The sequence below is a fragment of the Sapajus apella genome, unplaced genomic scaffold (genome assembly GCF_009761245.1).
Source record: "Sapajus apella isolate SASKATOON/1434 unplaced genomic scaffold, GSC_monkey_1.0 scaffold128, whole genome shotgun sequence".
In the NCBI taxonomy this organism is placed as follows: domain Eukaryota; kingdom Metazoa; phylum Chordata; class Mammalia; order Primates; family Cebidae; genus Sapajus; species Sapajus apella.
In genome coordinates this window covers 2,558,559-2,585,904 of record NW_022437068.1, presented here as the reverse complement: position 1 = coordinate 2,585,904, position 27,346 = coordinate 2,558,559, and the positions used below count along the sequence as shown (strand labels likewise).

At 53.8% G+C, this 27,346-nt stretch overlaps 1 protein-coding gene across 3 annotated transcripts; it reads right to left on the bottom strand.

Moving 5' to 3' along the window:
- Positions 1–712: 712 nt before the first annotated feature.
- Positions 713–26,035, bottom strand: HDAC11 (histone deacetylase 11). 3 transcript variants are annotated; one of them, XM_032262313.1, is made up of 10 exons: positions 25,902–26,035; positions 24,859–25,007; positions 21,620–21,720; positions 9,499–9,615; positions 8,362–8,404; positions 5,909–5,985; positions 4,763–4,825; positions 3,739–3,835; positions 2,757–2,935; positions 713–2,559 (listed from the first exon to the last, which is right to left on the bottom strand). In XM_032262313.1, coding segments are annotated over exons 1-10 (1,044 nt in total). In that variant the 5' UTR covers positions 25,904–26,035; the 3' UTR covers positions 713–2,343. The 3 variants fall into 3 exon arrangements, with proteins under 3 accessions (XP_032118204.1, XP_032118206.1, XP_032118205.1); XM_032262315.1 differs by lacking the exon at positions 25,902–26,035 and adding an exon at positions 25,789–25,845; XM_032262314.1 differs by lacking the exons at positions 5,909–5,985; positions 8,362–8,404; positions 9,499–9,615 and having other exon boundaries at positions 25,902–25,997.
- Positions 26,036–27,346: the final 1,311 nt, after the last annotated feature.

Below are 27,346 nucleotides of genomic sequence, written 5' to 3'. Positions count from 1 at the left end.
AAACGTTCGAACCTTGAAGTGCCATGAGGTTCCATATGCAATTCCTAACCACAGCCTGAATAGTTCCTGGCCCTTATTACCCCCTGGTCAGCGTCGGCCTTCATCGGTCTCCTCATACCCAGCACAGGAGTGCCAAGCTGGACGCCTGCCCGCCGCCCCTATGTCCTTATCCCTAGCACCCTTTCTGACCCTTAGGAGGCCACCCTGCCCCCCACCCAGGCTGTGCCACTGATACTGAGGATGCTCTGGTCACTCTGCCCGGCCAAGGTTCTGCCTCCCCCACTGCCTGGACACCCCACCTTCCACCCGAGTATGCAAGTGTTCCAAAAGCACCCCAGGCCTAGAAGACACCCCTTCCACCTGCTGCCCTGCCAGGACCTCCTCCCGCTGTGCAGAGCCACCATTATAGCCCAGCTGTCCCTGCCCACTCATTCCCAGGTTGTCCCAAACCCCCACCCAGTGACCTTTACCCCCCAGGGACTCTAGACCCTTCTCTGTCCAGAGAGTATCTCCCCCACGCCACCCCCCTGCCAAGTGTGAGGCAGCTGAGAACTTTTACTTTGGAATCTGGCAGAGCTGGATGCAAGCTGGCTCTACCACTGTTGAGATCTGCTGAGAGGTACAGCCTGGGGCAAATTTCTCACCCCTGCCAAGCCTCAGTTTCCTCATCTGTGAAATGGGAATCATTATCAACTCCACAGGACTCAGAGGATGGAATCACACACTAGCATTTATTGAGCAGCTACCCATGTCAGGCCTTGTGCTACAAGAACTTTCCATCTTCATTTCCTTTCACCCCTAGTAGGTGGGGATTCTTCACCTCCAGCACACACAGCAGCCTGGGTCAATCAAGCCTCTAGGCTCTCTAGCAACAGCTCAGCAGTGACAAACCATGTCTGTGGCTGAGCCCCAGAAGTTGCTGGCCTGCATTGGGTGTGAACAGATGTTAGGTGCCTCGAGTTGGCGACAGAGACCAACGGCAAGGGTAGGGGTCTCGGAGTGCATTGTTAGAGCCTCAGGAGGCCGGCACTGTTGACAATTTGTGATCTTGGAACCCTCCCCCTGCAGCAGAGGGAGAATGAGGGAGGCTGGGAGACAGTGGAAGCCCCCCCACTGTAATGAACACAAGTCCTGTAGGGGGCTGATGGAGCAGGGACACCTCCACGGACCCACTTTCCCTCCCCAGCCCTGATTTGGTCAGGGCCACAGCCACTGGCTAGCAGGGGTGGATGCTCCCAGCATACTTCCTGGAGGGCCCTGAATATCCCCATCAGAGTAGGGCTGGGGAACAGGCCAGAGGCCCGGCCCACCTGGGGGCCCTGGGCACAGAGAGGGATCGGGGCCCGGGCACTTTGGTGGGGCCAATGGAGGCCACAGCCCCACCCAGGGCCCTGCCCTGGCCACCTATGCTCACAACCCCCAGGCCGGGATAGAGATCCTCGCTGCCCTCTCCCCAGGAAGAGGAAGCCCTGCCCCTCCTCACCAGTGCCTGGGTCCCTCCCAGACCTGGCTTAACCACCAGCCTGCATCCCTGATTTCCACCTGTGAGCCTGGCCTGCCCATGTCCCCCACCCTTCTTCTGCCCCCTCCCCACCTGGGTCAGCAGCCCCCTGGAGGTTCCAGGACTGAGGCCTGTCCCTGAGCTAAGAATTCCTCCCCAAAAACCTGCCCCTTGCACTGAACAGGACAGATTGCTGCCAAAGCAGGGATCTGGGGGCCACAGGTCTTCCCCACCTTCACCCCCACAGAAGGGCCTGGGAAGGCAAGTCCAGACCTTGCTTTATTGAGGGTGAACCCCACCTGTACCCACTCCTGACCACCCCTCACATCCAGGCCCACCTGGAGACCTAGCCCCAGCACCTCCCAGGCCATCCACACTAGCGCCCACGGCTCTTCAGCTCTGGGGCAAAGAGGACAGCAAATCCCATGACCAAGGGTAGGGAGGGAGGCCCAGTCAGGATGGAGGTGGAAGCTTCCTCACTCTGACCTGGGTCTGCCATTCTCCAGAACACCCCAAACCCAGGGCCCTCGCTGTGCCTAGGATCTCGCTGGTCCTCCCTGATTCTCAGTGAACTGTCTGCCTCCCTGGACCCATGGGCCTGTGACTCCATGTGGGTCCCCCTGGGACACAGGCTCCGCCTTCTGCCCCCACCCATAGAGTCCTCGAGCCCCTCTGGCATCCAGTGGGGAAAAGTGGAGGAAGGGCCAGCTCCAGGCCCCAGCCAGGGATGGCCCTGCCCCTCCATGCTCGCTGAAGGCTGCCTCCACCACCCCGAGAGGTTAGAAACAAAAAGCACTAAGGGGCGGATAGGCAGGGCCAAGTGACAGGCAGGGCAGCGAGGGTCAGGGCACTGCAGGGGGAAGCAGCGGTGTGTCTGAGTTCTGTGCCGAGATGCTGGGTGACTCAGGCCCAATGAGCCCCAGGCCAAACAAATTAAGGATGGAGTCAGCAATGATGCGGGCTGTGCGCTTCTGGTACCCGCCTGAGGTCACCATGAGGATGGGCACCTGGCGGCCACGGACCATCCGGAACACCAGTTCATCCCGCTTCACGATGCCCTATTGGGGGAAGAAGAGGGTGACTCAGGCAGGCCAGATCCCCATGGTGTCAGGAAGTCCTGCTGCAGGGCTAGCCTTGCTCCAGACTGCTATTGCTTCAGCCCATCTCCTCCCTGATATGAGGCTGCCCAACCTTTCCTGCTGCTGCTGAGTCCACAGAGCAGACCCTCCCTGTGGCCCCCAGGGTCAGGACATACCGCTGGGCTGATGGACAGTCCCCCAAGGCGGTCCCCCTCAAGGATGTCAGTGCCTGCGTTGTATACCACCACGTCCGGCAGGTGCTCCTGGAGGGCCTTCTCAATGTTCCTCTCCACCTTAACCAGGTACTCATCATCCTCCGTGCCCCACTCCAGCTCCACCTTCCGCCTGATGGCCTCTGGGAGGGAGACATGGATAGCCTCAATTTGCAGAGAAGGGAAACTGAGGCTCAGCACAAGACTGTGGACACGAGGCAAGACTGGAAACTGGTCTGTTAGATTCCGGCACTGCTTGACCTCATGCCATCCAAAACTAAGCTAAAAAGGGCAGCGAGAGGTACAAAAAGGGGACTCAAAGGAGAGGAGGGGCACTGGGGCCGAAACACTGCCCTGGGGATGTGGAGATCCGTGTCAGCAACGTCGGATTTCACTGCCTCCACCAGGCCTTGCCTACACATGTGGACCCCCTGCGCTGCCCTCAAGCGTAGGCTCAGCACCTGTGAGGTTCCATTCAGAAACTGGTCCCTTGGGCCATACCAGCTGCTGACTTATCCACACCAGACTCACCACAACTGGTGCAAAAATGTTCCCTACCTGCCAAGGTGGGAGCCCTGTTTTCAAATCTCATCGGAGAGTCTGCCTTTTGACTGATAAGTTTAATGCACTTTCATTTTAACTATTATGCGTGAATTTCTTATTTTGTATTTTCAAATTTATTCAATTTTTTCTTTTATTTCTTTCATCCTCTCCTGTTTTCTTGCCAGGCAGATGCACGTTTTTTGGACAGGGTTATGTGATCTTGGGTGGGTTGAGTGACTTCTCTAGGGCTCAGTTTCCTCATCTGTAAAATGGAAAGGATCCCTCACAGGGATGCAATGAACCACTGTAGTGGCTTCTGCAGGGCCCAGCAGGCAGGAGATACGCAGGACAGCGCCTCATCCACAAGGACACACTCAGGACAAGGGGAGGGGTGGCAGCTTACGCTTGGCAAAGCGGTCCCCGGGGTAGATGTGGCGGTTGTAGACATCCATGATGTACACGCGTTTGTCGTCCATGAAGTCTCGCTCGTGCCCATTGCCCTGTGGGGAAGTCACAGTAGCCACTCTTGGGCAGGTGCCCTAGGCAAGATGGGGGCTCTGCCACCCTGCCTCAGGAAATTCCCCATGTGCCAGGGCAGTAGGGCCTGCTCTCAGGGGCAGCGGGTCTCATGGCTGTTAAGGGGCAGAGCTGGGATTCAACCTCAAAACCAGGCCCCAGAACCTTCTAGCACGAGCTTGAGCAAGCCTAGCCCTCTTAGGTTCCCTATCAGAGGAAGAAATCCCGCTCTGCCGCCCTCTCAAGTCTGTGGTGGAACTGGTTGGGATCAGGAATGTGAAAAGCAAACTGTAAAGGACTGTGCACATGTGACTCAGGAGCTCAGCGTCACGTGAACCCAAGGCAGGGCCCCAACTACCACAAAGCCACAGCAGTAGCAGTGTGGGGGGGTGCACCAGGTCCCTTCCCCATCTGACCAGAGGCACTGGCCTTGTTAGGGGTCCTGAGGAGGAGGTAACCCTCTGCTTTGATGCTTTACTCCCTAGGTGCTGAGTCCTTAAATGGGAACCCCAGGTGCCCTAGCCACCCTGAAGCCATATGTGTGGCCATCTGCCCGAGAGGCAGGTCCCAGTGCTCAGCAGGTCTAGGCAGGGGGCAGTGCCCCAAATCATTGATAAGCAATGCGGAGCCGCAGCAGAGCTCTGCGTATGAGAGCAGTCCCATCAAGGTAGGCTTCAGGAAGAACCTCGTGCAGCAGTCAGGAGGCGGGAGGGAGGACCCTCAGGAGCAAGGAGGACTCACTGTCCTGGACACAGCAACAAAGACAGACTGTCCATTTGTAACCCAAGAGACAGAAGACAGAAGCTGTGAGAGCTGTGGGGACATGAGGAGGGAGACTCTCCTTCCCCGGGGAGATTCTGGAACTAGGGGCATCAGGTCCCCCAAGAGTCCAGCCCCTGCAGGGCACTCACCTGATGGGCATCAAGATCAATGATGGTAGCCCTGGAGATGCCCTCCACACGCTCAAACAGAAACTGCCAGGGAGGAGAGGGTAGACATGAGGACCTGGGCAGGCCAGAGGACCCAGCCCTACAGCAACTCCCAGCTGGCTGGTAAGGAGCAGGGCAGGGGGCATAATGCTTATAGGTAATCAGGCCACCCAGCAAAGATGTCACTTGTCAGGGAGAGCTGTGCAGCTCCAGCTGTGGGGCTCCATGTGTGCATGCAGGAGATGGTCACGGAAGGCTCCCTGGAGGAGGTGGCATGTCCTGTGCCCTGAAGGGTCATAGGTCAGGAGGCAAGTGAGTCACTCAGGCCCTGGATTTTCCCAGATCCCCTAGGAAATGTGTGGGGGTTAAGGAGATAATCCCCACGGCCCTGGGACTTCATCTAACCTCTCCCTTATCCTACAAGGCCAAGTCCTAAATGCCCCCTCTTCCAGGAAGCCTTCATTCCCTACCCCTCTTCCCCAGGAAGGTCTCCTGTGCTTCCCCTTTCTCCTAACGGCCTGCCTTCCCCATTAGTCTATGTGCACTGTGAGAGCAGGGACACATGGGAACAGGTCAGTCTGTTCCTGATGCCCAGCATGAGGCCAGGCACAGAGTGGAGGGGGAGCTGCAGGGCCCCACGGACCAGAAGCCAGAGCCAGCTCTGCCCCTGCTAGCTGCATGCCCTCACCTCTGTGGGCCCCAGCCTGCACGTCTGCAAGGATTCAGGGAGTGAGTCCTGGAGCACAGCGCGGGTTGAAGCATGCAGAAGTGCCCGCTGCTATCAGCACCATCGCTCTCCACTCCCACTCCCTTTGCAGCCATGCCCTTCTTCCTACAACTTCATATGTGGCTATGCAGCAGACCCTGGCCCTCTCTAGTCCCCTGGCTCTGTGGGAGGCTGGAATAACTCCCTTCCACCACAAGCAACCCTTCTAAGCACCATGGAAGAGGAGCAAGTGTCAGATCTGGATTCTGTTCCAGCCTGGCTGAGCAACCCAGACTAGCCCCCTCCCTGCTCCAGCAGAGGCCCCTTGTCTATAATTCAAGGTGAGAACAGTTAATTTGGAGCTGTGGGGAGGATACCAGGGGGGCTCTTGGAGGCGAGACCCCACATGCTCATAGACACACCTTGATGGCGAGCGTGATGTCCGCATAGGCACAGAAGCCCCCACCTCGGTCACTGGAGCAATGGTGGAAGCCACCCCCTGCAAAGGGCAGAGAGCAGTACTGCTCAGAGCCTGGCTCCCAGGCTTAGTCCAGGAGTTCCTCCATCCCTTCACCTCCCCCAGCATCCTCCCTGCTCAGCATCAGGGACCGGTGCCTCAGACTCTGGGTTGGCAAACTGAACTGAGTGCCAGGACATGTCACCATCCTGAGGACAGAAGGCAGCCATCTCTTCATGGTGTCCCCAGCAAGTCCCCAGTGCCCACTCATACCCCCAAGTGACAGGGAGCTCATCATTCCCGAGGCAGAAAGCTGCTCCTTGTCCCCACCAAGCTGGGCCTGCCTCCATGTGTGGCCCCCCACACCAGTAAAGAGTGGTGGTATGGGGTCTGTGCAGATTCTGCCAGTGGCCAAAGGGGATGGTCAGGAAGGGCACCCTCTGCTGGTCATGACTGCCCACAGCCACGAGGAGGGCCCTAGAGCCCGGGATCCATCACCCTTCAACCCTGAGAGAGCCTCAGAGCCCCAGGGCCCAGAGACCCCTTCCCCTGCAGCCCCTGGGATGGCCTGAGTTGCAGGGGCCCTCTGAAATGGAGCCCAACAACTGCCCCGTCACACAGTGTGCAGCTGGCCCCATGGAACCAGGAACTTGCCCCTCACACCCCCTAGGAGGCTACTGTTGGCTCGTAATGATGAATGACAATCACAGTGAACACCTGACTGGGCACTGAGCTGGGCACTAGTCTCACCATCCACATTTTACAGATAAGGAGACTGAGGCACAGAGGTCAGCAACTTGCCCAGGGTCACACAGTCAAGTAACAGCAGAACCAGGATCAAACCTAGGGTGGATCAGGACCCAGGCTCTTAACCTCTACCAGGCAGTAACACCTGCCATGGGGAGGGCCATCCGGGCCTCCTCAGAACCCCGCTGTGGACATGCAGGGCACAAATTACTCCTGGGTTTGTGCAGCAGAGTACCGTAACATCATCACTATGCCAGGCTGAATGCCGGGCATCTGGTGACACCAAAATGGAAGAGACCCAGCCCCTGCAGAGTGAGGCTCCCCCTAACTCTGGAGTGGCCCAGGGTGGCCACTCCCTTGCAGAGCTCACAGCCAAAGGCTGGGGGACCCTGCCTTGGGGCTCTGCACAAGCCACTAGGCATCTCCCCATGTCCATTTCCTCATCAGTGAGACAGGCCTGACAATTATGCCCAGCTCAAATAAGAATCTGGGTGAAGGCCAGGAGCAGTGGCTCATGCCTGTAATCCCAGCACTTTGGGAGGCCAAAGTGGGCAGATCACCTGAGGTCAGGAATTTGAGATCAGCCTAACCAACATGGAGAAACCTTGTCTCTACCAAAAATACAAAATTAGCTGGGCATGATGGTGCATGCCTGTCATCCCAGCTACTCCAGGAGGCAGAGGCAGGAGAATCGCTTGAACCCGGGAGGCGGAGGTTGAAGTGAGCCAAAATTGTGCTATTGCACTCCAGCCTGGGCAACAAGAGCAGAACTCCATCTCAAGGAAAAAAAAAAAAAAAAATGGAGGCCGAGGCGGGTGGATCACAAGGAGGTCAAGAGATCGAATCCATCCTGGCCAACATGGTGAAACCCTGCCTCTACTAAAAATACAAAAATTAGCTGGGCGTGGTGGCACGTGCCTGTAGTCCCAGCTACTCAGGAGGCTGAGGGAGGAGAATCACTTGAACCCAGGAGGTGGAGGTTGTAGTGAGCTGAGATCACACCATTGCACTCCAGCCTGGTGACAGAGTGAGACTCCATCTCAAAAAAAAAAAAGGGTGTGAGTGAAAAAGAGCTTTGCAAACTGTCATGAGCTGTGCCTCCAGGAGGAACAATGACAGGGACAAGGGAGACCTGTGTGCAGCCCTCCCATGAGCCATTCTTGTGGGAGAGTCAAAGGGGCTGGGGAGCACAGGCCCTCCAGACCCTTGAGAAGGTGGTGGTATTGATCCAGGGTGTGTCTACCCAACCCAACATGACCCAGCTTCTATGGTCTGTCCTGGGCCCCAGGACGCAGGTGGAGTCCTTCAGGGAAGCCACAAGGCAGACTTCACACCATGCAGAGCTGCCCAAGGATGGCACAGGCTCTCTGGAAGGGAGGAAGCTCCCTACCATTGGAAGTGTACAAAGGCGGGGTGGGGAGCCACTTGGGGACCTCCTTAGACAAGGATCCCATGTCAGATGGAGGCACTGGTCAGTCCCTCCCAGGTACTAGGAGGCTACACATCCACCTCCAGGCCACTCCACAAGGAGGCTAGGGTAGCCTGGGGACACCAGAGCCACTGAACTCATAGCTGCCACCTCCAGAATCCTCCTGCCCTCCCCTCAGCCCCCTTTCAGGCCAGTTCCACCAAATCCAGCTGGACATTCCCAAGGACATTCCCAGCACTCACCCACGTTGATGGCCCAGCCTCGTTCCACGGCCAGCTTCCCCGCCTTTAAAGACAAGCAGAGGGTGAGGGGCACAGGCAGCCGGTTCTCCACTCATTCATTCACTGATTCATAGACTCATTCCATAAACACTGCCTCTAGTCAGCTCTGGGTGAAGGATGAGCTACAAGGTAGGGGTGTGGAAAGAACTCCCTACCCCAAGCAACAGTCCAGGAGTGCAAGACTGACTGGCCTATGAGATGTACAGTGCACAGGCACCTTTGCAACTGTGCAAGGAAACTGGAAGAAATAAAAGTACTTATCGTCCATCACATATGAGCTGACAGTAATTCTGACGTGGCTTTCAAAGAGAAAGTAGCCAAAGTTTTGCTCATAGAAATATAGTAGACTGGACCGGGCACGGTGGCTCACGGCTGTAATCCCAACACTTTGGGAGGCCGAGGCAGGTGGATCATGAGGTCAGGAATTCAAGACCATCCTGGCCAACATGGTGAAACCCTGTCTCTAGTAAAAACAGAAAAATTAGCTGGAGATGATGGCGCATGCCTGTAGTCCCAGCTACTCAGGAGGCTGAGGCGAGAGAATCACTTGCACCTGGGAGGAGGAGGTTGCAGTGAGCCAAGATCGTGCCACTGCACTCCAGCCTGGGCGATAGAGTGAGACTGAAAGAATGAAGAAAAAGAAGAAAGAAAAGAAAAGACAAGAAAAGGAAAGGAAAGGAAAGGAAAGGAAAGGAAAGGAAAGGAAAGGAAAAAGGAAAGGAAAAAGGAAAGGAAAAAGGAAAGGAAAAAGGAAAGGAAAAAGGAAAGGAAAGGAAAGGAGGAAGGAAGGAAGGAAAGAAAGAAAGAGGGAGGGAAGGAAGGAAGGAAGGAAAGAAAAGAAAGAGAGAAAGAGAGAAATTTGGTGGGGTGCATTAGAGTCAGAGTGCTAGGATATCTGCTTTGGTGGGTGGAGAGAATTCTATGTCTCAAAAGGGAAAAAGGGCTTTTGGAGAAAGGGTCATTGTTGCTGAGCCTCGAGGAATATTTAAGATTCTGTTCAACTACTAAGTGGGAGGAAGGCATTCCAGGGCAAAGGAGGTGAGAAGGACCCAGGGGTAGGGGGGCTCCCAGCCCGGCCATGCCCCGTCCACCACCTACCATTATGGTTCCTCCTGTCTGGGTCCGAAGGGGCCTCAGCACCTTCCTCTGCACAAGGAAGTTGGGGAGAAAGATGACAGGGGGGATTTCTGTGATGGTGGCAACAGCAAAGGACCACTGCGGAAAAAGACACGGGCTGTTGGCCTTCGTTGCCCCGCCCGGAGGCAACCCGTGGGAAATCAGATCCCTGGGAAATGCCTTAAGGGCAGTTTCCAGGTGCCCTTGGGTGAACTCCCTGGTCAAGCACACTTCCTTTGGTAGAAATGAGAGCCAGAGCCACAACCCTACCAGTCTCCTGCCAAGCTTTGGGCTCAGAAAAGAGCAGTTTGGACCATGCATTTCTTAAAGGGTTTCTGAGGCCCTTGGCTGCCCTCTTGTGCCTAGAACAGGAGATGCAGAGGGCTTCAAGTCAGCAGTGCAGGCCTAGGACTGCTTTGGGAGAACAAGCTGGCCCAGACCACCCACTGTACAAAAGAGTAGTAGGGAGGCCCAGGCAGGGAGGATCTTCCCAAGGCCACACAGTGAGTCACTGACAGAGCCTGGACTGGAGCACTGGCCTCTTGCTCCCTTGCACTGCATTGCCTCTTCGTCCTCAGGAATCAGACCTTCCTGGCAAAAGAAATGCACTGCCCTCATCTCCAGCTGCTGAGGCTGGGGGGTCTACAGTACCTGAAAGGCATTTGCACTAAGACCAGGACAGAGTGTGTCCCGTGACCTCCAAGTCCACCAGGTAAACATCCATGGCACTGGCTGCCCAGCTGCACCCAAACCCCAAGCCATATCCTGGCTGAAAATGCATCCCTGCTCCCCACCCACCTGAGACAGAACCACTCATTTTGTAAATATTTACTAAGTGCCTGCTAGGTGCCCCAGGTAGGCACTGATGGGCCCATCCTCATGCCAGGACAGTTGCAGGCACTTACTTGCAGTGTGATGAGCGTGGTGATGAACTGGGTGGGGGTTAGAGAGGCTTTCTGGAGGAGGTGGCATCTGCAGGAGGTGAAGAGTGAATAGCAGTTATCTAGATGCAGAGGTCAAGGGAAAAAGGTGATTGTGGGCAGAGAAGTGAGTCCATGATCCAGAGGAGCGGGGGCGCAGGTGGAACAGGGCAGGCTGACCTTATAACACAGGGCCTAGTCTGCTAGCACAGGCTGGCACATTGTCATCAGAGCAGTAGGGAGCCATAGATGATGCTATCCCAAACTGCTCTAGCTGTAGCAAGAACCGATTAGGGGAATAAGAATAGAAGCAGCAGCCCCAGGGAGGAGGCGTGAGATAAGGAGGCTCTGGGTGGTAAGAAGAGCAGGTGTTAGCAGGCAACATGTGGGGACAGGGATGGAGGGCCCAGGTGTTGGGACCTGTGAGGGTAATGGTGCTCAGAGGTGAACCTGAAGCAGGGTACAGAGAAGGCACTAGGTTCTGCTCTCCATGGGCCAACTCAGCCTCTGGGGCAGCCAGGTGAGACAGCTGAGGTTTAAGTGAGGCTGGAGCTCAGAACAGGGGCAGGAGAGTGGGAGGTAAAGGGCTGGGTTGGGACTGCAGGACTCCCGTGCTGAAGGGTAAGGCCCAGACAGAGAGCCCCTGGGAATAATTGAGGGCTTCCCTGGGACAGGGTGAGGCGTGGAAAGACCTGAGGTACGGTGCTCAGGAGGCCAGAGGGAGAGAGGGTGGCTGGAAGGAGCGGATGGAGGGAGGCACCAAAGCCGCCGAGACATTTCATGAGAGGGAAGTGGGAAGTGTGGCCACGGCATTCATCAACTAGGAGGAGGAGTTTTAGAATGGGAGACCCGAGCATGTTTAATGGTGGAGAGCAGGCAGCAGGGAGGGAGACGGTGGCCAGGGATGGTGTGATGGCAGAGGGGGGATGAACCTCGGGAGGGCCAGGAGGTGCCAGAGCCAGGCCACTCGGAACCAGGCAGGAAGCAGGACACACCCTAGGTCAGGCCCCAGGAGGGGCCTCAGGGATTAGGCCCTGGCCACCAGGGCAGACTTTCTGTTGTGGTGCTGAGGAATGCCTGTGGCCACCAGCCCAGGCTGGCAAGGGCGGCTGAAGGCTAGGGAAGCTAGCATCACTCCCTCACTCTGGTGGAGAAACCAGTGAGCAGGGTCCCATTTGTGGTCCAGAGGGAGAGGTACCCATGGGGCACCACTTCCACAAGCCCAGGCCCTCCGGCTATAACATGGAGGCATCGTGGGGCCTGGGAAGGGGTGGCAGTTTAAGAGCGGGGACCAGGATGGCCAGACAGCTGCAGGACACACCCATGTGTGTGTGTATGTGTGTACACAGGTATGTGCATGTGCATGTATGCATGTGTGTGTGGTACGGGACAGACCCAGAGAAAAGAAGGTCCCTGCCCGAGGTCATCAGCTCCTCTTGCTCACCACACCCATCCCACTGCCCAGCACAGCGCATGGAACCATGGTTTTCCATGAATGAATGAGCAAACAAATGAGCCACTGCAGGAGCACATGGAGTCACGGCCTCCCTCCCTCCCTGGGGAAGCCAGCAGGGGACAGACTGGAAGACAATGAAGCCTAGAGGTGCATCATGGACACAAACCACGAGAAAGGCATCCACTCGAATGCTCCACAGCTACGGGTCTCGCACACCACTCCTGGAGAAGGCTCCCACCGGCGAGTCATTTGAGAAGCCCGGCTTATGATGCCTGCCTCCTGGAGATTCGCAGCACACCCTGGCATGCTAAAGGCTCGGAGAAGTTCCGCAGCAAACAATCCTCTCTAACTTTGCTCCCCCCAGGATTTCCCACACCCTCTGACCAGTGTCAGAAAGTCTGCCTGCCCTCTTTGCTTTTTAAGTCACACACACTAACCTTCTGCAAAGCTGCGTGGTATGGGACACACTTGGGAACCTCAAAGAGGTTCCTTGGTATCCTCCACAGACTGTGCCTGACCAAGGGCCAGGCGCAGTCTGTGGAGGATACCAAGGAACCAGCGGCCAGGTGCAGCCATGCAGGAGCATGTGTGAGACTTGGCCAGTGGGACCAGCCCCTACAGGAGAAAGTACGTGTGTTTGCTGTGCCACTGTTTCTGGGGGATGAGCCCCTCGGGGGAGCAGCAGCTTTGGGCAGCAAAGAGGAGGCTGGCACTTGGGCCTTCTCCTGGTCAGCAGTGGTTTCTGCACAAGGCAGTGATGTGGCTAACAACACCCTAGACTGGAACCATCCAATCCCATCAGCCACAGCTGGCTACTTACGAATGATCGTAAATTCATCAATATTTTTAAAAATCCAAGTTTTGTTCCTCAGTGACACTCTCCATATTTCAATATCCGTGTGTGGCCAGTGGCAACTGGATGGCACAGAGCAGGCCTGAGCATTTCCATCACTACGGAAGGTTCCACAGGGCGGCACTGCTCTAGAAAAGCCACCCATCAGTGGCTGAGGTGAGAAATAAACAGATCAGGCGGGGCAGACTAGTGGCGAGGCCCTGGGTGAGGGGAGAAGAGAAAAGAGGGACTTGACTAGAGCAGGCTCTGTGTGGTCAGAGATGGCGGCAGGTAGGAGGGGGCTCAGGGCACCACCAGGTGACATCTGGACATTCACTTTCTGACCAACTGTTGGTCAGAAAGTGAATCTTCCAAACCAGTATCTGTGCCTAGCTGCTCACTCTACCCACTCCCCACTGCCTGCATCTCTTGCAGGTTTCACCTAAAATCGCCTGCACCATTTCAGATTCTGCTTCGAAAGACGTGGTCCTCAGACCAGCAGCATCCACAACACTTGTTCCAGCCATCTGCTGGAACAAGCCCTCCAGGTGTTTTGGACACTTGCTTGTGTTTGACAGCCACCATTCTAGGGAACCTAACCTAAGACAGTGCTGGGTGAATGAATACACTATGTGAGCATGGGAGGTCTGCCCCAGACTGATGCCACCATGTGCCAAAGGGCATGGCCTGCATCTGACCAGGTATCAGGGCCTCCATACTTCGTTAGCCTCTAAGGGACACCACAGAGAGCAGGACATCCCTGGGGCTGGCCACACCTCTGGGACCTAATGCCCCATCCACTTAGCTCCATAAGCTTCCACCTTCCAGACGCCTGGTTTCCTCAGGCAGACTCCCTACCCTCAGAGGTTTAAACCAAGAACTGTTGTCAGGGAAGAGATAGGCTGCAACCTCCCTAGGGCCCCCACTGCTTGTTTTACGTGGGTCCTTTCTACCAGTAGAAGGGAGCAAAAGCAGAGAAAGGGAAAACATGATCTCTCAGCTGATACACAAAAAGCCTTTGACAAAATTCAACAGCCTTTCATGATAAAACCACTCAACAAACTAACAACAGGAGGGAACTCCCTCAGCATGATAAAAGGCATTTAAAAAGGTAACCCCACAGCTGACATTATATTCAACCGTGAAAGACTGAAAGCCTTCTGTCTAAGATCAGGAGCAAGACAAGGATGGCTGCTTCACTACTGCTATTCAACATAGTACTGGAAGTTCCAATCAGAAAAATCAGACAAGAAAAAGAAATAGAGGGTATCCAAACTGGAAAGGAAGCTATCTCTATTCACAAATAGTATGATGTTATACACAGAGGAGCCTAAAGAATACACACACACACACACACACACACACCCCTATTAAAGCTAAGAAACAGGCCAGGTACAGTGGCTCACACCTGTAAGCCCAGCACTTTAGGAGGCCAAAGTGGGCAGATCACGAGGTCAAGAGATCAAGACCATCCTGGCCAACACAATGAAACCCTATCTCTACTAAAAACACAAAAATTAGCTGGGCATGGGGGTGTGTGCCTGTAGTCCTAGCTACTCGGGAGGCTGAGGCAAAAGAATCACTTGAACCCAGGAGGCAGAGGTGGCAGTGAGCCAAGATCGTGCCACTGCACTCCAGCCTGGAGACAGAGCAAGACTCCGTCTCAAAAAAAAAAAAAAAAAAACAGCTAAGAAACAAATTCAGCAAAGTTGAATGTTACAAGATCAACACATAAAAATTAGTTGTATTTCCATACAACTGATTATTGTATATACCAGCAATGAACAATCTTAAGGGGAAATTAAAACAATTTCATTTATAATAACATCAAAAAGAATAAAATGCATGGGAATAGATTTAGCCAAGAGGTGCAAGATCCCATGCTCATGGATTGAAAAACGAAATATCGTTAAGATGGCAAAACTCCCCAAATAAATTTACTCAATGCAATTCCTGGCAAAATCCCAAGGCCTTTTTTGCAAAAAGTGGAAGTTGATGCTATAATTCACATGGAATCTCAAGGGACCTCAAATAGCCAAAACCGTCTTTAAAATGAACAAAGTTGGAGGCCTCGCAATTCCAAATATCAAAGTTTGCTCCAAAGCCACGATAACCACAGTAAGCCACAGTAACAATACCAAAATAGTGTGGTATTGACATAAGAACAGATATATAGATCAGATGAATAGAACTGGCCGGGTATAGTGGCTCACACATGCCTGTAATCCCAGCACTTTGGGAGGCTGAGGTGAGCAGATCACTTGAGGTCAGGAATTTAGGACCAGCCTGGCCAACATGGCAAAACCCCGACTCTACCAAAAAACACACAAATTAGCCAGGCATGGTGGCACACGCCTGTAGTTCCAGCTACTTAGGAGGCTGAAGTGGGAGAACTGCTTGAACCCAAGAGATGGAGGTTGCAGTTAGCCAAGATGAAGCCTCTGCACTCCAGTCTGGGCTGTCGAAAGAGTCCAACCCTTTCTTAAACAAACCAATGAAATGAATAGAATTGAGAGTCCAGAAATAAATTCATATATCTATGGCCAATTGATTTTCTACAAAGGTACCAAGACCATTCAATGAGGGAAAAAACAGCCTAACAAATGGTGCTGGGAGAACTGGATATCCGAGTACAAAACAATGAAGTTGGACTCGCCTCACACATATACAAAAATTAACTCAAAATTTATCAAGACCTCAATATAACTTAAAACTATAAAACTCTTAGAAGAAAATACATGACCTTGGGTTTGGCAATGGATTCTTAGATCCATTGCCAAAAGAAAAGGAACAAAGGAAAAAATAGATAAATTAGACTTCAGCAAAATTCAAAAATTTGGGGCATCAAAGGACTCTATCAAAAATATACAACCCACAGAATGGGAGGAGTTATTTACAAATTGTATGATACTCAGAATGTATAAAGAACCCTACAACTCAACAAAAAGCCAATTTTTAAAATGGGCAAAGGACTTGAACAAACATTTCTCCAAATGAGATATACAAATAGCCAACAAGCACATGAAAAGATCCTGTGTTAATTAGCCATTAGGGAAATGCAAATTAAAACCATGAGACACCACTTCACACCCAGTAAGATGGCCACACCAGAAAAAACAGAAAATAACAAGCATTGAAAAGAATGTAGAGAAGTGGGGACCTTGTTACATTACTGGTGGAAATGGTGCAGCCTCATGGAAATCACCTTGATGGTTTTTCAGAAAATTAAACAGAATTGCCATGTGACCCAGCAATTCTACTCCTAGGTGTATACCCCAAATAACTGAAAACAGGTATTCTAATAAATACTCTTTTTTTTTTTTTTGAGACGGAGTTTCACTCATGTTACCCAGGCTGGAGTGCAATGGCGCGATCTCGGCTCACTGCAACCTCCGCCTCCTGGGTTCAGGCAATTCTCCTGCCTCAGCCTCCTGAGTAGCTGGGATTACAGGCATGCGCCAACATGCCCAGCTAATTTTTGTATTTTTAGTAGAGACAGGGTTTCACCATTTTGACCAGGATGGTCTCGATCTCTTGACCTCGTGATCCACCCGCCTCGGCCTCCCAAAGTGCTGGGATTACAGGCTTGAGCCACCGCGCCCGGCTCTAATAAATACTCTTATGCATATGTTCACAGCAACATTACTCACAATGGCCAAAAGGCCAATAAACCAATGAATGGATAAACCAAATTCAGTGTTTTACAACGGAGTATCATTCAGCTGTATAAAGGAATAAGGTACTGATACATGCACAACACAACACAGATGAACCTTGAAAACACTGTGCCAAGTGGGATAAGCCAGACACAAAAGGTCACACATTATATGACTCCATGTATATGAAATATCCAGGATAGGCAAATCCACAGAGACAGAATGCAGATGAGTGATTACCAAGGGGACTTAAGGGGATGAATGGGGAGCAACTGTTTAAAGGGCACAGGGTTTCCTTTTGGAGTGATAAAAATGTTGGGAACTAGAGGTGATGGTTGCACCACTTTGTGAGTGAACTAAACGCCACTGAGCTGTACACTTTACAATGATTAATGGCTAATTTTGTTATATGAATCTTACCACGATAAAAAAAAAAATGCTTTTTAAAGGCGAGAGGAATCCCCTCAGGGAAGAAGGAAAAGAGAGTTGGAGACCAAAAGGAGCTCATTCGCCTAGAGACTCCTCAGGGTCCCTCCAGGTGCTCCGCAGAGCTGTGGTCTGTGTCTCCTCTCCCACGCTGTACTGGAACTCACGGGAGATAGTTCTGCCCTGGGCCATTTGCACTTGCTGTTCCTTCTGTTTGGAATGCCCTTCCCTGGATGACCATATCACCCACTCACCCTCTCCCTTCCTGTGCGTGATCACATGTCACCTTACATGTAGTAAGCCCTTTCCCAACTCCTGATTTAAAACTGCTGTCCTCTCACCAGCTCTCCCTGCTCCTTTCCTGCTGCCCCTTCCCTTCCTCAGGATACTCAGCACCGTCTAACATATTATCTCATCACTTATTACATTTATTGTCTGACTCTCCCACCTAAATGCCAGCTCCACCAAGAAAGGTCTGTTGCTCCATCCCATCCCTGCAGCACCTAGATCAGAGTGGTGCCCTCTGAGCACTTGCTGGATCCATGCATCCTAAGCACCGCCCAGTGCAAAGTGTACAGGGGCAAGATGTCAGACACTGCTCAGCACTAACCTACACCCCATGGCAAACTGTCACCTGAGAATCAACTAAAGGCAAGAGCCCAGTGCTGGCGTGCTGGGGTGCTAGGGAGCTCAACAGCCACCCTCAGAGGAACCAACTCTGGACCTTGCACACAGTAGGAGCTTGATAAACATGGGTTTCCCTGAATTGACATCATCTTGCAAACATCAAGTTCCTGCTTCTCCTTCAGTGCCCTGTTTGTTAAGTATCAAAGGCCACACCAGTGCAGAGTCAGGCATGAGCCCCAGCAGGGGTTGGAGGCCGAATGGGATGAGGCAGGGGAGAGAGTGGATGTTACACAACACACACGGAATGAAGCAGCCTGAGAAACCTGCAGGACTCTCCAGGGCACTCTCTGGGTGCCCACAGCAGAGGAAGGAGAAAAGAAACATTGCAGACATCTGCGGGAGGTGGGAGATGTTTCTGAGCTGCCCCCTCGGGGGCAGTTTCACATGATGTCTGAAACAGACTTGGGTCCCACCTGGACAGCAAGGGCATGTCACACCACATCACCCTCCTGCTGAAAACCCTCTTGTGACTGGCCAAGGTCCCTGGAACACAATATGCACTCCTCCCACAGCCTGTAAGACCCTGTGAGGCCTGGGGCTCTGGCCTCCCTACTGCACTGTGTACAAGTGCAATGTTTTATTCCCTTCTATCCAGCCTCCCAAGCATTCTTCTCTCCTTTGGGAAACCAAGTCTCCTCCACCCTCCAGGCCTGGGATTCTGAAACATTCTTCCTTCAAAGCTATATATGAGGGCCAGGAGTGGTGGCTCATGCCTGTAATCCCCTCACTTGGGGAGGCCAAGGTAGATGGATTGCTGGAGGTCAGGAGTTCGAGACCAGCATGGCCAACATGGTGAAACTCCATCTCTACTAAAAATACAAAAAATAGCCGGGTATGGTGGCAGGCACCTGTAATCCTAGCTACTTGGAAGGCTGAGGCAGGAGAATCACTTGAACCTGGAAGTGATGGTTGCTGTGAGCCAAAATCACATCACTGCACTCCAGCCTGGGTGACAAAGCAAGACTCCATCTCAAAAATTAAAAAATAAAAAAAAAAGCTATATGTGAGTATCACCTGCTCCTTTGTTTAGTCGAAACTCAAACATCACCTCCTCTGTGAAGCCCTCCCTGAGCACCCAATTACTCTCTATTTTTCACTTTCTTCATGGTCCTTGGTGCTCTCTGAAAACTCTTGGGTAGCTGCTTCCTTAATTTTAATCTTCCACAACTCAAATACAAATCCATGGTGTGTGCTCTCTGTACTCAGCACACAGCTGGCCTTCAATACAGATGTATTGAATGACTACTTCTTCACCTTCATTAGGTGCTGTAGAAACCATCATGTTTCTCCTTTTGCTCTGGCTTCCAGGGAGCTCCAAGCCAAATAAGCAGCTGAATCACCATCTTGGCTGACTTTTTCAGTTACCTGAATTCTCCTCCTGCCCCCAACCTCAGTTTTCTTCTTGGGACTCTACCTGTTACTACTTTTATTTATTTATTTATTTATTTATTTATTTATTTATTTATTTTTTTTGGAGACGGAGTTTCGCTCTTGTTACCCAGGCTGGAGTGCAATGGTGCGATCTCAGCTCACCGCAACCTCCGCCTCCTGGGTTCAGGCAATTCTCCTGCCTCAGCCTCCTGAGTCGCTGGGATTACAGGCACGTGCCACCATGCCCAGCTAATTTTTTGTATTTTTAGTAGAGACGGGGTTTCACCATGTTGACCAGGATGGTCTCGATTTCTTGACCTCGTGATCCACCCGCCTCGGCCTCCCAAAGTGCTGGGATTACAGGCGTGAGCCACCGCGCCCGGCCTACTACTTTTATTTTTTTAAGAGACAGCCTCACTCTGTCACACCAGCTGGAGTGCAGTGGTGTAATCATAGCTCACTGCAGCCTCAAACTCCTGAGCTAAAGATCTGCCTCAGGCTTCCAAGTAGCTGGAAATACAGGTACATGCCACCACACCCAGCTATTCTGTATTATTATATATCACATAGTAAGCTGCTTTCAGGCTTTTGGAGGACCAAGCCTGCCCTACACAGTTCCCCTGAAGGCTCCTCGGATGCATGGGGTCCTGGAGCCTGGGCCCCACCTCCAGCCTGGTTCACTCACACCCTGGCCCCATTCTGCTCTGGTTTCTCCCTGCCCCAGCTGAGCGCCTCCTGTCGCTGCCTTCCCCTCACCCTCGGGACTCTGATAGCCATGTGCTCCTGGCTCAGCCCTAGGCTGTGGACTGTGACCACGCATGCCTAGGGAAACCAGGGCAGCCAAGCACTGGGCTTCCTGCCAAGGCCTCACACCCCTCTCTCTCCCAGGAGCCAGGTTTCAACCTCTTCCTGGTAATCTTTCATGAGCTCACACTGTCGTGACCCCATCTAGAATTCTCACAGCTCCGGCTGGAGTCGGGGAGCAGGGAGGCAGCAGCCCTGACTGGGAACCTAGAAGACTGGCCTGGATGGCCTGCCAGGGGTATTCCCGAGACCTGGCCAACTTCCCAGGTGACCTTGAGTGAGCACAGCCCCTTTCTGGCCTAGGCTTTTCCATCTGTGGAGCAGAGGGGCCTGCTGGCCTCAGACATCCACTGTGGCTCTGAGTCTAAGGTGAGCCCAGCCAGGGAGCCTGGGGGTCGGGGCTCCCACACTCTTGGGGCAGATAACCTAAGGCATCCCTGACCCTGCTCCCACCAAGGCAGGCTGGCAGCACCAGATTCCGATGCAAGCCCCTGACCCAACCTCCCTCTGATCCCACAAAGAGCACTGAACTGAATGCCTTGGCCTTCAGAAACTCAGTCATTAATGGGAGCTGTGTCCTCCCCTGGAAAAAGGGTCACAAGCAGGCAGCCAGTGTGCCTAGTTCAGTCTACAGGTGGGCTTTTGCAATCTTACAATGAATGCTACTTTAAGAAATCAGGGCCGGGTGTGGTGGCTCATGCCTGTAATCCCAGCACTATGGGAGGCCAAGGTGGGTAATCACCTGGGGTCAGGAGTTCGAGACCAGCCTGGCCAACACGGTGAAACCCTGTCTCTACTAAAAATACAAAAATTAGCCAAGCACAGTGGCGGGTACCTGTAATCCCAGCTACTCGGAAGGCTTGGGCAGGAAAATTGTTTGAACCCAGGAGGCAGAGGTTACAGTGAGCTGAGATCACACCACTGCACTCCAGCCTGGGCAACAAGAGTGAGACTCTGTCTCAAAAAACAAACAAAAAAAAAAAAAATCAGGAAATGTCACTTAATAATCTGGTTCCTGGCTTCTCTTTGAAGACCAGGTGCTCTGGCCATGCTGGACCCACAGTGCGGCTGAGTAGCAGCCCCTTGAGAAGGGGCAGGAGTTCTCCAATTCACCCCAGACTCTACCACCGGCCCTCCCACTTGTTTCTGTTCTCTGCTGAGCCCTGAGGGTTCCAAATTAGTTTTTAGACCAACAATTTTCAACAAATCTTTAGAAGTCCTTAGACCAGAGTTTTACACTTTAGCCCAATATAACAAACAGGGTGGGTACAGTGGCTCACGCCTGTAAACCCAGCACTTTGGGAGGCAGAGGTGGGCAGACCACCTGAGGTCAGGAGTTCGAGACCAGCCTGGCCAACATAGCGAAACCCCCATCTCTACTGAAATACAAAGAAATTAGCCAGGCATGATGGCATGTGCTTGTAATCCCAGCTACTCACTCAGGAGGGCGAGGCAGAATTGCTTGAACCTGGGAGGCAGAGGTTGCAGTGAGCCAAGATCACGCCACTGCACTCCAGCCTGAGTGAAGAGCAAGACTCCATCATAAAAACAAAAACAAAACACAAATGAACAAACAAACAAAAATAGGCCAAAGTGAAAGAGCTATGGTTGGATGAGGACAGTGGCTGGGCTCCCTGAGGCCTGTCCAGGGAGCACAGATTGAAGTCATACTGTAGAAGCCTGAAACTTCTATGAAGGCTTTCATACACCCTGGAGAAGGGGAGGTCACCACCCTCATAGTGGCCTGGACCAAATTGAGGTCTTCCTTTTTATGACCTTGCTCCTTCTCTTGGGGACCACAGACGCCCATATTCCCCCAACACTAGGGACATGAATGGGTGCCCTGTGAGGCTGTGCTTCCCCAGGCTGAGCTGCCTCTTGCCTCCGGCCAATCCTGGCTAGCAGTCCCCGTCCTGGGCCCACAGCCTCCCCCACGCCCGCCGTCCTGTACCTTGAGCTCGTTAAGATAGCGCCTCGTGTGCACCACCAGCAGGTCCTCCTCCGAGGCCTCCCGTGCCTCCACCAGCATGCTGTCAGACAGAAGCTTCTCTTCTGAAACCACAGAGGGAGCACCCTGCTTCCCCACTGACCTCAAGGTCAGGGCCAGCCCCAAACCCTCCTACAGGCTTCAGACTTGGCCTCTGGCAGGCCCCCCCGCCCCAGGCCGCCCCAGGGGTAGGTTGGCACTGCTGGCTTGTGGTCCTTCTAAGAAGGGGCAGCCTCCCCAGCCATTGTGGACAGTGGCCATTGCCTCTGGCCAGGGAGCACTGAATATTGTACACACAGTGGTCCCGTGTTTCCCAAGCCACTGATAGTCACAAGGAGAGCTCAGGTGTGCCAGGCAACCTTCAGAGACAGGTGGCACAAGGGGCAGAGACGTTGACCCTCAGAGTGAGAAAAACTCTTCTTAGGAATTCTCTCTTCACCTTTTTACCCCTTTTGTTTTTCCCCTTTAAAGAGACAGGATCTTGGCCAGGTGTGGTGGCTCAAGCCTGTAATCCCAACACTTTGGGATGCTGAGGCAGGTGGATCACTTGAGCCCAGGAGTTTAAGACCAGCCTAGGCAACGGAGTGAGATCTAATCTCTATAAAATGTCAAAAAATGAGGTGGGAGGGTCACTTGAACCAGGGAGGTTGAGGCTGCAATGAGCTGTGATTGTGCCACTGCACTCTAGCCTGGGTGATGGGAGTGAGACCCCGTCTTAATAAACAAACAAACAAATAAATAAATGTGAGACAAGGTCTTGCTCTGTAGCCCAGGCTGGAGTGCCGTGGCACAACCATAGCTCACCGCAGCCTCGAGCTCCTGGGCTCAAGCGATCCTCCTGCCTCAGCATTTCAAGTAGCTAGGACTATAGGTGCATACCACCATCCCCGGCTAGGTGTTTTATTTTTATTTTGTAGAGACAGGGTCTTGCTATGTTGCCCAAGCTGGTCTCAAACTCCTGGCCTCAAGTGATTCCCCAGCCTTGGCCTCCCAGAGTACTGGGATTATAGGCGTGAACCACTGCGCCTGGCCTCCCTCCACCTTCTGATGACATCACAGGAGGCTCAGTGAGGCATGGCCTCCCAACACCTGCCTGTGCTTTGCTCATCTTCCTTTTGAACCAGCTGTCAGTCTCACAGCCTGCAGGCAATAGTAACTGCCTGAATTGAATTAAACTGTTGTTTTCATTGCATTTCTTTTTTTACCATGACCTATTTATGGCAAGTGAAATTGCCTTTTCCCATTTTGATGACATAATGTTTCCTTATAAAACAAGTGTTTTTGTTGTTGTTTTTAGACAAAGGCCAAGTCATTAAAAATTAGAAGAGTGGTTTACAAATGATAAAGGGGAAACAATACCTTATTTCCTCACCCCTTGCCTACACCAGGCAAGATGTGCTCCATTTTGCAAAGGAAGAAACTGAGGCTGAGAGCAGAAAGTGCCCTAGGGCACTGTGAGAACTGGACCATGATGCTCTGGGTTCTAGGGAAATCTTTGAATGAGTCACCCCTAGTAACTAACCCTGGTAGAACCAACTAGTTCCATACATTTTCCATATATAGCTCCAGCCAGGACTCCTCTCCCAGAACATTCCATGGTCCCCACTGCCTTCAGGCACAGGATCAGCTCCTTTCCTGGCACAGCATCTGAGGCCATCTGCTACATGGCCCCTGCCTCCCCTCCATCCTCAGAGGAGAGAGGAGGGAACTCAGGCCAACTGCTGGCTCTGAAACGAAGGAGAGGAGGAACCCTTCTGTTGAGCTACTTGGCGAGGCAGGAGCCCAAGGGGAGCAATGGGGAGAACTACTCCAGCTGATCCTGCTGGAGACACAGCCTGAGGACTGTGTTTAGGAAGGCAAGAGAACAGCAAGGTGGGAGGTGGGCTGGCTCCACTCACCTCGCCAGGACTCTCACCATTGCAGCACACCACCTGTGTTCTTTTCTACTTAAGATTTTTCTTGCCGGGCGCAGTGGCTCAAGCCTGTAATCCCAGCACTTTGGGAGGCCGAGGCGGGTGGATCACGAGGTCAAGAGATCAAGACCATCCTGGTCAACATGGTGAAACCCCGTCTCTACTAAAAATACAAAAAATTAGCTGGGCATGGTGGCGCGTGCCTGTAATCCCAGCTACTCAGGAGGCTGAGGCAGGAGAATTGCCTGAACCCAGGAGGCGGAGGTTGCAGTGAGCCGAGATCGCACCATTGCACTCCAGCCTGGGTAACAAGAGCGAAACTCCATCCCAAAAAACAAAAAAAAAAAAAAAAAAAGATTTTTCTTGGAACTCATTCTGGTTATGATTGCGGATGGAAAGTTAGTATCGCTTGCCATAAACAGAAATTAAACAAGAAAAGAAATACAATAGGAGCAAGGTTATTGATCTCCAATTCAATCCTATTTTCTGCAAGACACAGAGCCTGAGGCTTGCTCTAAACTTGTTAAAAAGGGAGATGGGCTTAGGTATTAAGATAGGCTAGTGCCGAAGTGAAATTTATACACAGTGTGATCACAAGGGTTGTGTGATTTTAAAATGTTCAGAGCTGCATCTGATGCCAGGTAACATCTCCTACTTCCCTCAATTAAAGAACCCCTAATACAAGAAACAAGGGGAATATTTATGCACCAGCCTATGGTGATGCCTCAATTTCCCACCTAAATCAGGCCCCTTGATCACAAACCACAGTTAAATCGATGTGCTCTCCAAAGTATCATTTTGCTCAGGGGGATGAACCCTAAAGGTGGGGCACCTGGAGCTCTGAGTTCCAAACCCAACTCTCTTAGTAGCTGTGTGACTGTGAGCATGTTTCCCAACCTTGCTGGTCCCCAACTTCCCCCACGTGTAATCAAGGGGGTTGGGGTGGAGGTGCTCTACCTCCTAACTCTCTAAACCTCAGGGAACGGACTCCTCCAAGCTTCACCTTCCCTGTGCCGGTTAGTAATCAGCTACCCTTCCTCTAGGCCTCTTGGGTAGACGCAGGACTTAGGTCCACAGGATGGGAAGCCAAGGAGAGTCTGAGTCGGGGACATCATATTGTGCTTAGGAGTCTGTGTTGGAAATACTCTTTTGGGCGGAAGCATGGCTGTAAGGCAGCCCGTGGGCTAAAACTGAAGATGGAAGAGCCTGAGGCTTATGTTGGGGATGAGGACGGAGAAGGCAGGTGGGTTGGAAGAAGCAGATAAGAGTCCAAGGGGGGCCCTTCCATACCTTTTAGGAAATTGATCACTTTGCCCCATTTTCCAGCATCAAAGGGATGCAGCTTCTCCAGGCCCATGAAGGTGATGTTGTAGCGCGGCGAGTACACGATTGGCCAGCGTGTCTCTGGCACATGCTGGTACAGCTGGGTTGTGTGTAGCCTACCGTGTGGAAAAGGACAGAGGCACAGCTGGGGCAGCCTCAGCAGAAAGCAGCTCCCTCCCAAGCCCGCCGGGATTGACCCACCAGCCTTCGCCCAATACCACTAGCCCCTCAGCCACAGAGAAGGGCCACTCAACAACAGCTGTTTACACTGGCTGTCCTTCCACAAACACAGTTCCAACCCGGTCCTCACAGCAGCCCTGGGGGGTAGGCACCACAATCGCATCAGAGGTTCAGAGAGCAGATTAGGTGTGCCCAAGGTCACAGGGCAGGTCTGCGGAGAAGCAGACGCGCACTCATGCGTGTCTGGCTGCAAGGCTTCCGCGCTTCACCTCTGCACTGCAATCACTGCCCCCACAGCCGTGTGGCCCTAGGCCCGGGCTGCAAAATGTGTGGCTGTTGTGAGGACTCCGAGAATGCAACCGAGGAGCTGAGCACAGCAAGCGCTCAGAAACGCGAGTTGGGACCCACCGGGAGCCAGAGCAGGGGGCCCTTGGCCCCGCCGCGTGACTGACCCCTCCCATCACACCCAGGCAGTCCTCACCCAGGGACAGAAATCCGCCCCAGTGGCTGCCGCCGTGGGGGCGTCCGCACAGCCGGGGGGGCCGGGCAGCGCAGACGTCAGACCTGCGCACGTCGCCCGCCCGTTCCCGGTCCGGGCCCGCGGCCGGCGCGCGTCCCTCGGGCCACCGAGCAGGGGCGCGGGACTGGCCTGGCGCGCCGGGAGGGCCTGGAAGCACCCCGCCCGAGCGTCCCTCACCCGCAAACCTGGACCCCCACCTGGCGCGCCCTCCTGGCCGCCCCCGCCCTCGCGCGCCCGTCCACCCGGAACCCCTGGGAGCCCCCGAGCTGGCCTGGGCGTCCCACCCCCGCCCTCGCCCCGCGGCACTCACATCCCGGGGCCGGCCCTCCCAGCGCTGGCCGCCGCTCCGCGACCGGGCGGGGCGGGGAGGGGCGGGGCGCGGGTGGGGCCCGCCCAGTACACGCCCCCGGGCCCGACCGCGTCTTCTGGGGGCGGAGCTCCGGCCGACTTGACCCGCCCCTCCCGTATGCGTCACAGAGGACTCTCCCTCAGGAAGGCCACCCCCAACGCCCATCAAGCCCGAAGTCCCGCCTCCGCAGGCAAATACCCAGTGGAATCCCGCCTGGCTCGGAAGCCCCGCCCTCTGGCGGGGGGCCGCGCGGGTTTCACCCCGGGCGTGGCGTAGCAGAAGGGGCAGACCACTCTCGGGCCTGTTCCTGCGTTCGCGAAGCTGAGCAGAAACAGTGAGAGGCTGGGGGTTAGAAACGCCGGGTTCCGGGCGGGCTGTGCCGGGGCCTCGCTGAGTGACCTTGGGCTGGCGTCCGCGCTCTCTGGGCCCTTGTTTCCGCGGGTTAAACGTAGGGGCGAGGGAGTTTCTCTGGCCCTGCCGCCTGTGACCTAAGGAGCCCCGTGACCTCTCCAACCTGAGCCCGCCCCCGGCCCCGGCAGCGGCAGCTCCGGGACCAGCACTCCCCGGAAGGCTCTCGAGCCTGCGTTTCGCTCTGTAGAGCAGGCAGCGTCTCCGTCACCGACCCGCACCCCCACCGCCCCGGGAAGCTGAGCCAGGCCCGAGAGACAGCTGGGGGTGTCCGCGGGGCTGCAACCCAGGAGGAGGCCCCAACAATAGAGCCCTAGAGTACGGAGACAATGGGCCTCTCTGTCGGCCCAGCTGTCCCCGCCAACCAAACAGAAGCAGCTGACGGAGGACTGCCGGGCTGGGATCCCTGGGCTCCGCGGGGGCGGCGGTGTGCCAGGGCGGGGCGCAAGGGAAGCGCACAGACGTTTGAAGAGTGGCCCCCGCGTGCCTGCCATGATTGCATAATGTCTCAGAGTCTCAGAACCTAATCCTGAGAGAGGTGCCATCATCACCCCAAATTTATCATGAGGAAACTGAGGTCCCGGCCTGAGTTAAACCCAGACTCCGCCACCTGCCAGCACTGTGGGTTTGGCAGGTTGCTTCAGCCTTCTGGTCCTTCATGTCTGCCTCTGAAAATAAAGTACTGGGCCTGGCGCAGTGGCTCACGCGTGTAATCCCAGCACTTTGGGAGTCCGAGGCAGGTAAATCACCTGAGGTCAGGAGTTCAAGACCAGCCTGACCAACATGGTGAAACCCCGTCTCTACTAAAAATACAAAAAATTAGCTGGGCGTGATGACGGGCGCCTGTAATCCCAGCTACTCGGGAGGTTGGGGCAGGAGAATCGTATGAACTCGGTAGGCGGAGGTTGCAGTGAGCCAAGATCACATCACTGCACTCCAGCCTGGGTGACAAGAGTGAGACTCCGTCTCAAAAAAAAAAAAAAAAAAAAAAAAGAGGA